The sequence below is a fragment of the Dictyostelium purpureum genome (genome assembly GCF_000190715.1).
Source record: "Dictyostelium purpureum unplaced genomic scaffold DICPUscaffold_474, whole genome shotgun sequence".
Classification (NCBI taxonomy): domain Eukaryota; phylum Evosea; class Eumycetozoa; order Dictyosteliales; family Dictyosteliaceae; genus Dictyostelium; species Dictyostelium purpureum.
Window position 1 is genome coordinate 1 of NW_003519808.1, and position 14,434 is coordinate 14,434.

The 14,434-nt window shown below is 22.3% G+C and overlaps 5 protein-coding genes across 5 annotated transcripts; 3 read left to right on the forward strand and 2 right to left on the reverse strand.

Moving 5' to 3' along the window:
- Positions 1-271: 271 nt before the first annotated feature.
- On the reverse strand, positions 272-3,386 carry DICPUDRAFT_158777 (uncharacterized protein; the record flags this gene model as incomplete). Its single annotated transcript, XM_003293817.1, has 3 exons — positions 272-376; positions 747-1,312; positions 1,976-3,386. 3 exons carry the CDS (start codon positions 3,384-3,386, stop codon positions 272-274), a joined length of 2,082 nt encoding a protein of 693 aa, XP_003293865.1.
- A 764-nt stretch (positions 3,387-4,150) lies between these two features.
- DICPUDRAFT_90414 (uncharacterized protein) lies at positions 4,151-4,615 on the forward strand (the record flags this gene model as incomplete). Its single annotated transcript, XM_003293811.1, has 2 exons — positions 4,151-4,232; positions 4,287-4,615. The coding sequence occupies 2 exons, from the start codon at positions 4,151-4,153 to the stop codon at positions 4,613-4,615; spliced, it is 411 nt and encodes a 136-aa protein (XP_003293859.1).
- A 963-nt stretch (positions 4,616-5,578) lies between these two features.
- On the reverse strand, positions 5,579-6,219 carry DICPUDRAFT_42628 (uncharacterized protein; the record flags this gene model as incomplete). The annotated part of the gene is made up of 4 exons (XM_003293818.1): positions 5,579-5,646; positions 5,725-5,835; positions 5,918-5,980; positions 6,054-6,219. 4 exons carry the CDS (start codon positions 6,217-6,219, stop codon positions 5,579-5,581), a joined length of 408 nt encoding a protein of 135 aa, XP_003293866.1.
- Positions 6,220-7,342: 1,123 nt separating this feature from the next.
- DICPUDRAFT_51178 (uncharacterized protein) lies at positions 7,343-10,002 on the forward strand (the record flags this gene model as incomplete). The annotated part of the gene is made up of 2 exons (XM_003293812.1): positions 7,343-7,403; positions 9,502-10,002. The coding sequence occupies 2 exons, from the start codon at positions 7,343-7,345 to the stop codon at positions 9,828-9,830; spliced, it is 390 nt and encodes a 129-aa protein (XP_003293860.1). The 3' UTR covers positions 9,831-10,002.
- Positions 10,003-10,798: 796 nt separating this feature from the next.
- Positions 10,799-13,454, forward strand: DICPUDRAFT_99781 (uncharacterized protein; the record flags this gene model as incomplete). The annotated part of the gene is made up of 1 exon (XM_003293813.1): positions 10,799-13,454. One exon carries the CDS (start codon positions 10,799-10,801, stop codon positions 13,385-13,387), a length of 2,589 nt encoding a protein of 862 aa, XP_003293861.1. The 3' UTR covers positions 13,388-13,454.
- Between the last annotated feature and the right edge of the window lie 980 nt (positions 13,455-14,434).

Here is a 14,434-nt window from a genome sequence, read left to right on the forward strand (position 1 = left end):
TTTTTAAAAAAAGTGGGGGGTAATTGTTATTATTTATATATAAAATTATATTTATTTTTTGGGGTGATGTGTTGTAGTGGTTTATTTGATTTTAGGGTGTGTGTGAGTGTATTAGTTTTTTATTAAATAATACATCCTCTAAAATTAGAATAACCCTTAAAAGCATGACTTCTTTTAAGAATTTCACAAAAAAAAATAATAAAACACACATTTTTGATTTTATTTAAAAAATAATAAAAAATTGCTATTTTTACTCTATTTAATAATTATCTCATTCCCACGGACCACTTTTCCATTTTTCACCCTTGTTATAATGAAGATGACAATAGTATAATACAATTTTCTTTTTCTTTATTAGAATTTGATTCTCGGTCGACTCATTATATTATAATTTTTTTTTAAATTAATTAATTAATTAATAGTAGATAATTAAACTATTTTAAAAATTAGGGATTTTTAGTGTATACATTTATCAAATAGGTATATAATTAGGAAAAAACATAAAACAAAGTGCACATACACACACATAAACCACACCCCCTACATTACATAGAAATTATAAATAATTTTATTAAATTTTAAATGCCTATGTAAATGATAACTATTGGAAGTGAGTGAGATGTGAGTGAGTAATCATTATAAAATATTAAATATTAATATTTTTTATAATTTATTTAAATATATTTTTTATTTTTTATTAATTTTTATTTGTTGTAATAATAATAAGGAAACATATTAAATAATACTCTTTTACATTCAAAGGGTAAATCTATATTTGGTATTAGTTTTTTGATAATAAACATTAACATTCTGGGTGTTATTTGTTTGGGGAGTGCTGAGGATTGTTGTTGTTGTTGCTGCTGTTGTTGATTTTGTTGTTGATTTTGTTGCTGATGTGACAGTGTTGAAGCACCAATTAATCCTTCTATCTCAGCTTTCTGAGGTTGAACTTTAGCTTCCCTATAAAGGAACATTGTTAAATTAATATCATCATTTTGTATTGCTTGAAACAATAGTTTATTTAATTCACCCCTTTCAAATAAACCAAATAATATTTGAGGAAATTTTTCTACAATAAACTTTAGGTTGCATAATAAACTTGCTTTAATTGTTGATTGTAAAAGTATAAATATATTATTTTTAATTTCTATTATTATTTTTTCATTATTATTATTATTATTATTATTATTATTATTATTATTATTATTATTATTATTATTATTATTATTATTATTATTATTATCTTGTATAATCTTTTGATTTTCTAAATTGTATTTTTCCAACTCGGATAACACTACAGATAGGAACCCCTCTAATATTTTTATGATTGATCTTTTACCAATTGCTCTATATATTTTTGAATTTCTTATATGTTCAATTTTGTTTTGATTAATTATCTGAATAAAATCGTCATATTTCTTATTTTTAATTAAGTATATTGGGTTATTGTTATTATCTATTATATTTGTATTGTTGCAAGTATTTATGTTTGTAAAGCTATTACTATTTTCATTATTTGAAAATAAACTGTTTACTATTTCTTTGTTTTCATTATTGTTAAATTTTTTATCATCTTCTTTAGTTGTGTTTATTTGGTTACTATCTTTTTTATTATTTTTTACTAATAGCCTAAAATACTCTAAAAGATCAGTTCTGTTTCTTTTTATTAATGATTCCTTATTAAATTCTAATGATATGTTGGGGTTACAATTGCCATAATTATAAAAATAATCAATTAATTGTTTAGACTCTATATATTCAAATAGGTGTATTTCTATTTGTTGTTGTTGTTGGTTTTCTATTAAAAGTTGTGAGACCAATTTACTGAAGCATTCTTTAATTAGATTAAAATCATTTATTTTTAAAATTTTATAAAAGATATTTAAACTATTAATTTCATTAACTTGATTTAAACTGTAATAATAATTTATAAAGTTTCCTATTTCGGCCCTATCGTTGCAATATTTAAATATACTTGTAATTTCTATAACTGGTATGTTTTCTTTAATAATTGTAATACCAAAGTTTTTAAATTCTTTTATAACTCTATAGTTGGCATACTCTATACATAATGAATATAATAGCATTGAAATTGAACCTGAGTTACTGTCACTTCCAGTTAGTTCTAGTATCTGTTTACTTTGGTTACTATATTCGCTTTCTTCATTTTCTTTTACAGTTTGGTATTTTAATATAAAATGGTAAACCAACTCGCAACCCTCTTGAATAATACCATATGGAATTAATAAATGACAATACCAATATAGCAATCGATAAACTCTATTGTCTCTACAGTCAAATTCTAAAATATTACCATTTAATTCATCACTTGAAAATTCTAATTCATTTAATTCATTTTCTATTTCTTCTATTGGGGGTCTTTCAACTAAATCAAATGCTGAATCTTGATCAAAATCATCAAAGATATTTTCTTCATCTTCTTCGGGTTGATGCTGAGGTTGTTGGGTTTCTTCTTGTTGTTCAATATACACATATCTTTTTAAAATTAAAAGAAATGATTTCAAGAGATGGAGCAGTTCTTCAAGGGTGTTGTTTTTTGGAAGAGGAAAATAAAGGAATAGGTCTTGGTATTCGAAAGTTATTTTATTGGATTTGTATATTTTATCGATAACAACCGGATCTTTACATAAATAGTAGCAATGAACACCTATGGGGTTACACTTGATTAGGTCTATTTTCATTACATCGATTGCATATCTTGCGAAAACTGTGCATATCTTTGAATCTAAATAGTTGAAAAATATATTTTGTAATATCGCCTCTTCAGTATACCCTTCAGTACGGTTTTGAAACAAAAAATCCATAATTTTAAAATCACCCACTTGAATAGCATAGTCCAATGCACTCTTTGACACCTTGTAGTCGCCATCTTTAGTAAACTCCTTTAAAGCTGATAAATTATTAAATCTACATATCGTTTCTAACAAGTGAGGCAGGTAAATAAGTTGATCTTTGTAATACGTAGACAGACATCTATAAAACTCTTGATCATCACCAATATATCTGGTTATAAAGTCAACAATCTTTAATGTGGAGTTATCAAACAAAAGATGATCTCCTCTTTTAATTTTATATTTTAATAAATCTATTAAATTGCTATTACCATTATTATTATAATTGTTGTTATTGTTATTTGTAGAAATATTTTTTTTGATGTTAATATTATTATTGTTGATGTTATTATTGTTGATGTTATTATTACTGTTAACAATTTTTTTTTTATTTTGAGATTCTATTGATAAAAGTATTGAAATTGAGTTTAACTCTTCGTATCTCTTATATTGTTTCCCAATTTGAGGAAGATAATTTATTATGAGATTATTTAAATAAACATTTCGATAAACATTAAAAAATAATATATCCATAAATTTTATTTAAAGATTATTAATAATGATCATATGTTTTGTTTTTTAATAAATCTTTTAATATATTATAATCTTTTGTTAAAAAAAAAAAATAAAAATAAAAAAAAATAAAAATTAAAAAAAAAAAAATTTTAAATGTTTTTTTTTTTTTTTTTTTTAGAGAGATAATAATTAAACAACTAAACAATTAAACAATTATTCCAAGTATTTTCATGTAATAAAAAATATAGTTATATTTTTTTTCATAAAAACTAAAATTAAATTTATTGGAAATGTAAATATATAATATTAATATAAAAAAATAATAAAAATAAAAATAAAAATAATTTTTTTTTTTTAGTTTTATAGATTTGTAAAAATTAAAATTTCCTTTTTAAAATTTTAAATAAAAAAAAAAATTAAAATTAAAATATTTTAATTTAATGTATACAAATAATGCTCTAGAGTTAATATTATATGTTTAAAAACCGAAACGAACGGTTATAAAATAAAGATATCTTTAATTAATTCTTTTCATAGTAAAAATAAATTAAAAAAATATAATTTAAATTAAATATTTGTGTATAATGTGGGAAAATATGATTCTAAAATGGATCTTTAAAACTTAATCATTAAATCTATTAAAATTAGAGTGTTGGTCATAGTTTTTAAAAAACTATAAATAGTTTGAAAAAAAAATTTTAAAGTCATTCCAAATTCAACTGTTTTATTAAAAAAATAAATATAATAATACAAATAAAATTATAAAATTATCAAAGTAAAAAATGTTTGTCAAATATTCTTTAGTTTTAATTATCTGTACCTTGTTACTCTCTGCTTTTTCTGGTAATAGCTTTGTATCTGCTGGTGATTGCTCTTGTGGTGGCTCTGGTTCTACTTCTGGTTCTGGTAATAATGGAGGTATGGCTACCGGTAGTTATGGTAATGATCCAAGTGTTATCCACGACCCAATTGTAAAGATCTATGGCCATTGGGACTTTGAAGGTTCATTGTATGTATACAATAAAACTGATGGTTATGTCCAATTACCTGACGAATTCCGTAACAATGTTCAATCATTCCAATCTGGTATTGATGTATGCTTTATCAAATGGTATCCAAGAGAACAATACCAAATCAAAGCTGGTGATTACCATAAAAACTATGCTGCATTAACAAACTTTGGTCAAAGAATGGACGGTCTCTATGCTGGATCTTGCTCTGATGTCATCTGCCCTGTTTCAAACTAAGCTGGATAATATTAAACAATTAACCCATATTGGTTTTTGCATTAAACAACCAAAATGGTTTTTAAAAAAAAAAAATTAAAAAATAAAAAAAAATTTAAAAAAAATAAAATTTTAAAAAATAAAATATCTGCAATTTCGAAATTTTTTTTACTCTTAATTTTTTGATGGTTTTTTTTGAAATTGTTTATTATTTTAAAAGTCGGTTGTATTTGAATTAACCAGGCGGGATTTGGGTTTTATTCCTCAAGATTGCAATAATAAATTTTTTATTTTTTTTAAATTTTTACATTCATTTTAATTTCATTTGGTATTAATACTTTTTTTTTTTTTTTTTTTTTTTTTTGTTTTTTATAAAAGATAATTTTTTTTCATCTTTTTTTTTACAAATTTTTTTATCAAATTCAATTTTAAAATATATATATATAAATATGAAATTATTACCACTCTTATTAGCTTTATTATTAGTTATTGGTGTCACCAATGCTGTTAGCTGCAGCAAATATAGAAATGCTTTATATTGTCATCTCGCTGTATAATATTAAAAATTATATAAATATAAATTTTTTAAATTTTTTATAAAAACATTTTTGTTTTTATTTTATTTTTTTTTATTTTTATTTTTTTTTAAAGATTTGTAAATTATAATTTCCTTTTTAATTTTTTTTTATTAAAAATAATAAATTAAACTAAAATACAAATACTGAACTAGAGTTAATATTATATTTTTAAAAACCGAGACGAACGGTTATAAAATAAAGATATCTTTAATTAATTCTTTTCATAGTAAAATAAAGTTTAAAAAATTATATTTTAAATAAAGAATTAAATATTTCTATGAAATGTAAAAAAAGCAGAAAAAAGATTAAATAATAAAAAATGTAAATTATATTTTTTTTATTAAATTTTTAATTTTTAAATTCTCCTTTGGGAGTTATCATATCATTAGAGTTTAGATAATAATCTTTATTTAATTTTAACTTCTTTGGTTAATTGACTTGACCATGGGCAGAATATATTACCTGGTAAGAAAGCTATATGTTTTAAAAAATAAAAAAAATTAATAAGCGCATTAAGAAAAAAATTTCAAATTTTATATTTTTTTAACATACCACCACCAACCTCATCAATATTTTCTTCAGCATATTGAAGGGTAGCATCACAAACTTCAATAGCAAATTTGAAAAAAGAAGTTTGATCTGGATCTAAATGGAAGCTGTAATCTAAAAAAAAAATATTAAAGTAAAAAAAAAAAAGTTAAATAATATATCCCTATTTTATTTTTTTGAATAAAAAAATACATACGTGGGTTATAATCTTTTCCTTTGAGTTTAATTCTTCCCATTACGTGAGTATTTTCAGTTTCCTCTTTTAATAATAGAAGTATTGTTTTTGTTAATATTAATGAACCTTATAATAAAATTATTATTCTAGCACATACTTCCTGATAAAATGTCTCTTGCCATTTCAATTTTGTTTAGGTCTGTTAATTTGAATACAAAGTCATGTTTGCTTCCATGTGTCTTAAATGCAAAGTAAGCCTCTTCTGCTGAAACAAAAGCAGAGAAAGTAAGTAAAATTACAAGGAGAGTGAGTAATAATTTCATTTTTATTTTTTATTTTATTAAATATTTGTTTTTTTAAATGGATGTATTTCTTTAAAAATTAAAAAATGAAAAAAAATTGTTTAAATAATAAACCATTATTCATAATTAAAACTATTTTTTAATAAAATTAAATTAAAAAATATATAATGTTTTAGCTTTACGAAAAAAAAAACTTAGTGTGCCCCATTATGAAAATATAAATAGTAAAACTTTTTACATTAAAATAAAAAAAAAAAAAAATTTCATTTTACCTGCAAAATACCCTACTAAAATTGTTTTCATCGACATAAATTAATTGTGCCTTTTTTTTTTTCTGAAAAATCCAGATATAGCAAGATATGAATTATTGGAAAGGAGATTAAAAAAAAAAAAAAAAAGATTGATATTTGAATACTTGGGCATGAAAGTTTAAATATTCAATATTTGCTCATTTTATTCATTATTGATTTAATACAGTGCATAGAAAGGTTTGTTTTATTTATTTTAAATTTATTTCAATAATTTTTTTTTTTTTTCTATTCAATTCAAACAATGCTCATATTTTTTATTTTTTAAAATATTTATTTTTTTATTTAAATTTTTGATAATATATTTCAAAATATGACTATGATGATTTTTATAAATTTTTTATAAATTTTTATATTTTAATAGTATTTAAGATTTGTAAAAATTAAAATTAAAATTTCCTTTTTTAAAATTAATTTAATTTTAAAAAATTAAAATTAAAATATTTTTTATTTTATATCATTATTTTTATTATTTTATAAAAACACAAATAATTCTCTAAAATAAATATAATGTATTTAAAAACCGAAAGAACCGTTGAAAAATATAGATATCTTAAACTTATTCTTTACATAGTAAAAATAAATTTAAAACAAAAAAAAATATTATTTATATGTTGAAATTTCAGCGAAAGCAAACGCAATGTAATTAAATAAAGTAATTTAATTGAGATCTTTAAATTTTGTAAAGTGCTCCATAGACTTTAAAAAACTATAAATAGTTTGAAAAAAAAATATTAAGTCATTCCAAATTCCAATTAAATATTCAATAAATAAAATCAATTAACATAATTATAATAATACTCATTAATAATTAAAAAATAAAAATAAAGTAAAAAATGTTTGTCAAATATTCTTTAGTTTTAATTATCTGTACCTTATTACTCTCTGCTTTTTCTGGTAATAAGTTTGTATCTGCTGCTGGTGATTGTTCTTGTGGTGGCTCTGGTTCTACTTCTGGTTCTGGTAATAATGGAGGTATGGCTACCGGTAGTTATGGTAATGATCCAAGTGTTATCCACGACCCAATTGTAAAGATCTATGGCCATTGGGACTTTGAAGGTTCATTGTATGTATACAATAAAACTGATGGTTATGTCCAATTACCTGGCGAATTCCGTAACAATGTTCAATCATTCCAATCTGGTATTGATGTATGCTTTATCAAATGGTATCCAAGAGAACAATATCAAATCAAAGCTGGTGATTACCATAAAAACTATGCTGCATTAACAAACTTTGGTCAAAGAATGGACGGTCTCTATGCTGGATCTTGCTCCGATGCCATTTGCCCAGTATCAAACTAAAAAATTTTAATAAAAATTAAAAAAAAATTATAAAATATCTTTTAATCCTTGGAACCCGTCCCTGGAGTAATTACTACTGTTTTTATTAAACTTAATTTTTTTTTTGTTTTAAAAAATAATTTATATTTCATTTTGAAATATTGGCTTTATTATATTAATATTAATCATATACATTATTACAGCTGCTCCACCATGTTTGGTCACTGTTTTACCATTAAAAGTTGAAGGCACTGAGTGAAATAACTGCTTCTACAGAACTTTCAGCTGAAATATGTAAAGAAAGTACATATATTGGTTTCAAATGGGAAAATAATCAACAAACCGAACAAGAGGTGAGTAAAAGTATAACTCTATTAAATTTGATATATAGTGATTAAAAATTATCGTTATCGTTTATCGTTTTTTGGATCATCTGGAATTTGTTCAAATTTATTCAAAAGCACAATTTAGCGAATTATTACCAAGTCTATTCAATACTATTTTATCAATTGTAAAAAAAATTAGATACTAAATTATATCATGAAGAACTATATATAATAAAAAGGAAAATGGTAAAAAATAAACATATTATTTATAAAAAATAAAATTGAAAAAAATTTAAAAAAATTTAAAAAAAAAAAAAAAATGTTTATTAAAAAAAATAGAAAATTAATTAAAAAAATTGTGATGTGCATGTTTCTGCTGTTATTTTGGATGAATCAGCAAATTTTATAAAATAAATAAAAATGAATAATTTTTTTAAAAAAAAACTAAAAAAAAGATAATTTTTGTTAAAAAAATCGAAAAATGAATACGCCAATGATAATTTTTAATCTCTAAAAAAAATTAATATTATATACAAATATTATCTAATTTTTCTAATTTCAACTGTGATGGTCACTGACATTATTAATTTAGAGTAAATAATAAACCTCATTCAATTTAATCCCTTTAAAATATTATATTAATATAATATTTTTTTTTTTTTTTTAAAATATTTTATTTTATTTAAATTTATGATAATATATTTCAAAATATGACCATGATGATGTTATATTTTTTTTAATTTTAAATATTTTTATATTTTTATAGTTTCAAAGATTTGTAAAAATTAATATTAAAATTAAAATTTCCTTTTTTAAAATTAATTTAATTTTAAAAAATTAAAATTAAAATATTATTTATTTTATATCATTATTTTTATTATTTTATAAAAATACAAATAATGCTCTAGAATAAATATAATGTATTTAAAAACCGAAAGAACCGTTGAAAAATATAGATATCTTAAACTTATTCTTTACATAGTAAAAATAAATTTAAAACAAAAAAAAATATTATTTATATGTTGAAATTTCAGCGAAAGCAAACGCAATGTAATTAAATAAAGTAATTTAATTGAGATCTTTAAAATTTTTTTGAGTGTTCAATAGTGTTTAAAAAACTATAAATAGTTTGAAAAAAAAAAATATTAAGTCATTTCAAATTCCAATTTAATATTCAATAAATAAAATCAATTATCATAATTATAATAATACTCATTAATAATTAAAAAATAAAAATAAAGTAAAAAATGTTTGTTAAATATTCTTTAATTTTAATTATCTGTACCTTATTACTCTCTGCTTTTACTGGTAATAAATTTGTATCTGCTGCTGGTGATTGCTCTTGTGGTGGCTCTGGTTCTACTTCTGGTTCTGGTAATAATGGAGGTATGGCTACCGGTAGTTATGGTAATGATCCAAGTGTTATCCATGACCCAATTGTAAAGATCTATGGCCATTGGGACTTTGAAGGTTCATTGTATGTATACAATAAAACTGATGGTTATGTCCAATTACCTGACGAATTCCGTAACAATGTTCAATCATTCCAATCTGGTATTGACGTATGCTTTATCAAATGGTATCCAAGAGAACAATACCAAATCAAAGCTGGTGATTACCATAAAAACTATGCTGCATTAACAAACTTTGGTCAAAGAATGGACGGTCTCTATGCTGGATCTTGCTCTGATGCCATTTGCCCAGTTTCCAACTAATGTAAACTTTAACTATGTCTTACCAACCAATAAGTAAGCATACATGGTTTATTTGAAAAGGATTAATCACTGATGATACTATTGTTGCATTAAAAGCAAAACAAAAAAAAAAATAAAAAAAATAAATAAAAAATAAAAAAAAAATAAAAAATTTTAAAAACCACAAAAATTTAAAAAAAATATTTCTTTTACTAAAAAAGAGTAAAATTTGATTAATTATTATTTTATAATTTAAAATTTTTTTTAATTAAAAAAAAATCTAAAAAAAAAAAAAAATTTTAAAATTTTTTATTTAATTTTTTACCAAAATATATTTTTTTTAATATTTATTTATCAACCACCTCCTTATGGGTAGTTAAAGTTAAAAATGATTATTTATAAAATGACATTAAAATAAAATTTCATTTTATCAAAAACACAACAACTAGCTTTTGTAAATCCAGAGTGGTTATATTTGTTTTTGTGTTTTTTATTTATTTTCTATCCCAGCACTCAAACAATTCAAATTTTTCCAAAAGACCAAATGATAAAGATTTTTTATCAAACTTTCTTGAAAAAACTCATTAGGGTCTCATAAACTCTTTTTACCATTTATAAACCAAATAAATATTATTTACATATATTCATTATTTTTAAACAAATACATACATACACATACACATATATAAGCACCCACACAAACACCCAAACACACATTCACACACATACACACACACACACAAAACTCACACTCAAACACTCAAGCACACACACAAAAACACACACCAAGATAAATTTAATAAAATTTTTTTTTTATTATTATATAATTTTAATTTTTAATAAAATTTTTTATATATTTTTATTTTTAATATTTTATTTTATTATTTATTTTTTAATTGTATATAAACAAATAAATTAATATAGTTAAAATATATCTAGTTTATTAAATATTTTTTTATATTATTGGTTTATATTAATATTTAAATAAAATGAGTAGTAAAACCAAATCATTTAAAAACAACTATAATTTAAATAATAATAATAATAATATAAATAATAATATCAATAACATTAGTAATATAAGTAACAATAATAATATAATAGTAACAACTACCACCACTACTACAACATCAAATATTGGATGTAATAGATGCATATTATGCAGAAGAGGATGTCCAAAAATTTTGACCAAAGAATATATACCAGAACTAAAAGATTTTCTTCGTACCATTATTTACATTTTAGCCAAAAAACAAAAGAAAGAATATGATAAACTTCATGCAGATGACAGTGATGATGAAGATGACGAGGAAGAGAATGAAAAACAATACCAATTTGTACAAACTAAAGATATCAACACATTTATAATCACCCATAAAAAACTATTAAATTTTAACGACGGTATTGTAATGGATAAGGATAGTATTACCAATTGCTTATCTCATAAACATAAAATATTCAAGTCTGGTAAAATAAAATATGGTATTGGTTATTGGGCATTAGTGGATCCATATGACAGCCCTTGGGATCAAAAACAGCAACAAGCAAACCAAGTTTCGAAATCAAGAGGCAATACTGGTCCAATTTGTGGTGCAATCACACATCGTGGTAACATTTGTCAAAAAACTTCTATTTGTCCATTTCACTCAAGTTCGATTGTAAATAATAAAAGTAATACAAATATCAACAACAGCAATAATCATAATCATATTCATAACGCCAATAATATTAATATGAATAGTTATAACAATAATAGCAATTCAAATAATAATCATTTGCATGGTAATAAGGTAACAGTTTCGACAGGTGGTTCAATTGATATAGTTCCGTCCAATTGTTTGTGTTTATTATGTAAAAGAGGCACCCCAGTAAAATTAAAAGAAACACCAGAATTAAAAGATTATCTTAAAATTATAATTTATGTATTATCAAATAACAAAGATACAAATAACGAGGAAGAGGATAGATATGTTCAAACCATTGATATTCATAATTTTATTTCATCACACAAAATACTATTAAATTTAAATCAAAACCTAATTCCCGATCGAAATAGTATAACAAATTGTTTATCTCACCAACATCGAATTTTTAAATCAGGCAAAGAAGTATATGGTTTTGGGTATTGGTGTTTACGTGATCCAAAGGAAGATCCATGGAATGATTGTTCAATCGATTTCACTCAACAAATTTTACAACAGCAACAACTTTCATCATCCTCATCCTCACCAACCCAGTCAACTTCCCAACTTATTTTATTACAACAACAACCACTTATAATAAAGAAACAGGGCCCAATATGTGGAGCCATTACAAATAGAGGGAATATCTGTAAGAAACCATTAAACAAATGTTTATTCCATACAAATAAACCAAATTTAAAAAATATCAATAATCCAAATTTTAATAATAATAACTACAGTCTATTAATCGAACAGCATCAAAAACAACTTCAACAACAGCTTCAAACACCAACATCACAATCATCCCACCATCGAAATATACAATTCCTGGATAAAGAAAAAGATGATGATAATCACTCATTTGATGAGTCAGATAGTGATGAGGATGAAAATATTAATAATAGCAATAATAGTAATAATAGTGATGACTTTAATAGCAGCAGCTCCAGTAGTGGTAGTAATTTATATCAAGGAAAGAGAGAATATATTGAAGAAATTAACGATAATTGTGATTTTTTACCCAAAATAAAAAGATTAAACTCAAATGAAAGTTTGAATAATTTTTCAAACAATACCACCATATATATAGGTATTCAAGATGATTTTAATCAGAATAACTTTTTTGATAAACCACCATCACAACCATCATCACCACTATCAAACAATATAAGTAATAATAATTGTACTTCTACTTCAACCTCAACTTTAGTTTCAACTTGTAACAATTATAGTAGTCATAGTTATAACAATAATAACAATGTAAATAGTGTAAATAATAGTCAACAACTAAACAACAGTGTAGTTAATAATAGTATTTCTTTAGTATCATTAGCAGCAACAATGTCTCAAGAAAAAATATCAAATTCAATGTTTTTATCAATTCCAGATTGTAAATTAACAAATATTATTCATGCATTAGAATTGGAGAAAAAGGTATTGAACAATTATTCATTTTATAGTATTATCAATAGATTACAAGATACGATTGGCGAATCCCTACATGTTCGTCTTTCGAGAGAATATACAAGATATATGATTATCAAAGCAGCTGAAAATGATATTGACCAATTAGTTCCAAGTCCGCTTATAGATATTTTTCATAGAACCCATTACCAAGATTCTCTTCGTTATAAAGATTTCTGTAAAATGATTCAATTCGATGTAAATATTAATATGTCATCCTCATCATCAATTGGATCCCTTATTTCACTATGTTCATCAAGTAGCTCAACATCCGATTTATTAGAACCATACAATATCAACATTCCAAGAGAACAACAAAAAATGAATTATAAAAAATTTTTAGAGCTATATAAAAAATATTTTCATAATAATATTAATCATAATACAAACAATTTAATTGATACCGAAATATGGGTATTGGAATTACAATAGCCAACGGATAAATTAAAATAAATATAGTGTTACATTACAGTACGACAGTCACTTCACACAAACACACAAAAACTTAAATTTTTTTTTTTTTTATTGTAATTTTTCATTTTCCATTTTTTTTTTTTTCTATATTAAAACTCAACAACAAAAAGACAAAATAACAACCAAAAATAGATAAAACAAAAAAACGTAAAAATTCAATATGAAATCTGCTATTTTTGTTTCTTACAAATTAATATAAAAAAAATAATTTTATTTTTTTTTTATTTTTTATTTTTTTTATTTTTTCAATTCAGATAAATTTGGATAATAAAAATAGAATAACTATTGAGTTATTGCCCACTAATAGTGAAGAAGATTAAGTTTTGTAAAGAAAATTTTTAAATATTTTTTTTTTAAATTTTTTTTTTTTTTTTTTTTTTATAATTGCTATTGATCTCATGCTATTTTTGTGATTCCATTTTTAGAAAAAAAATATATAAATATTTATAATAATATTAAATATAAAAAAAATAATATAAATATTTTTAAATTATAAAAATATATGAGGCTTTTTTTAGAAGCACACATCATTGTGGAGAAATTATTAATACACCAACAAAAAAAAATATAAAGAAAAAAAAATTATTTTTTAATTTTATATTAATAAAAAAGTGACAAAAATAGTATTGACTTAAAAATTAACTTATGAAAGGATCAATTATTTCATGATAGATACAGTAAGACCCCTATGAAATAAGTTTTTTTTTATTTATTTTTTTTTGGTACTAAACCCAAATTGGGGGAAAAAATTGTGGGTGTTTAGGGCAGTTACTAACCCTTTTTCCCCCCCTTGAATAAAAAAAGTTCTTTCCATAAACCATTTGTCCCCCAAAAAAAAAAAAAAAAAAAGAAAAATGTATTAAAAAAATGCATATAATATTACATTTTCAAAAAGACCCAATGAAAAAAAAAAAAAAAAAAAAAAAAAAACAAAAACAAAAACAAAAACAACAAGAGAATTTCTTCCTTCACTCTATAATTTTAATAACAATAACAACAACAACA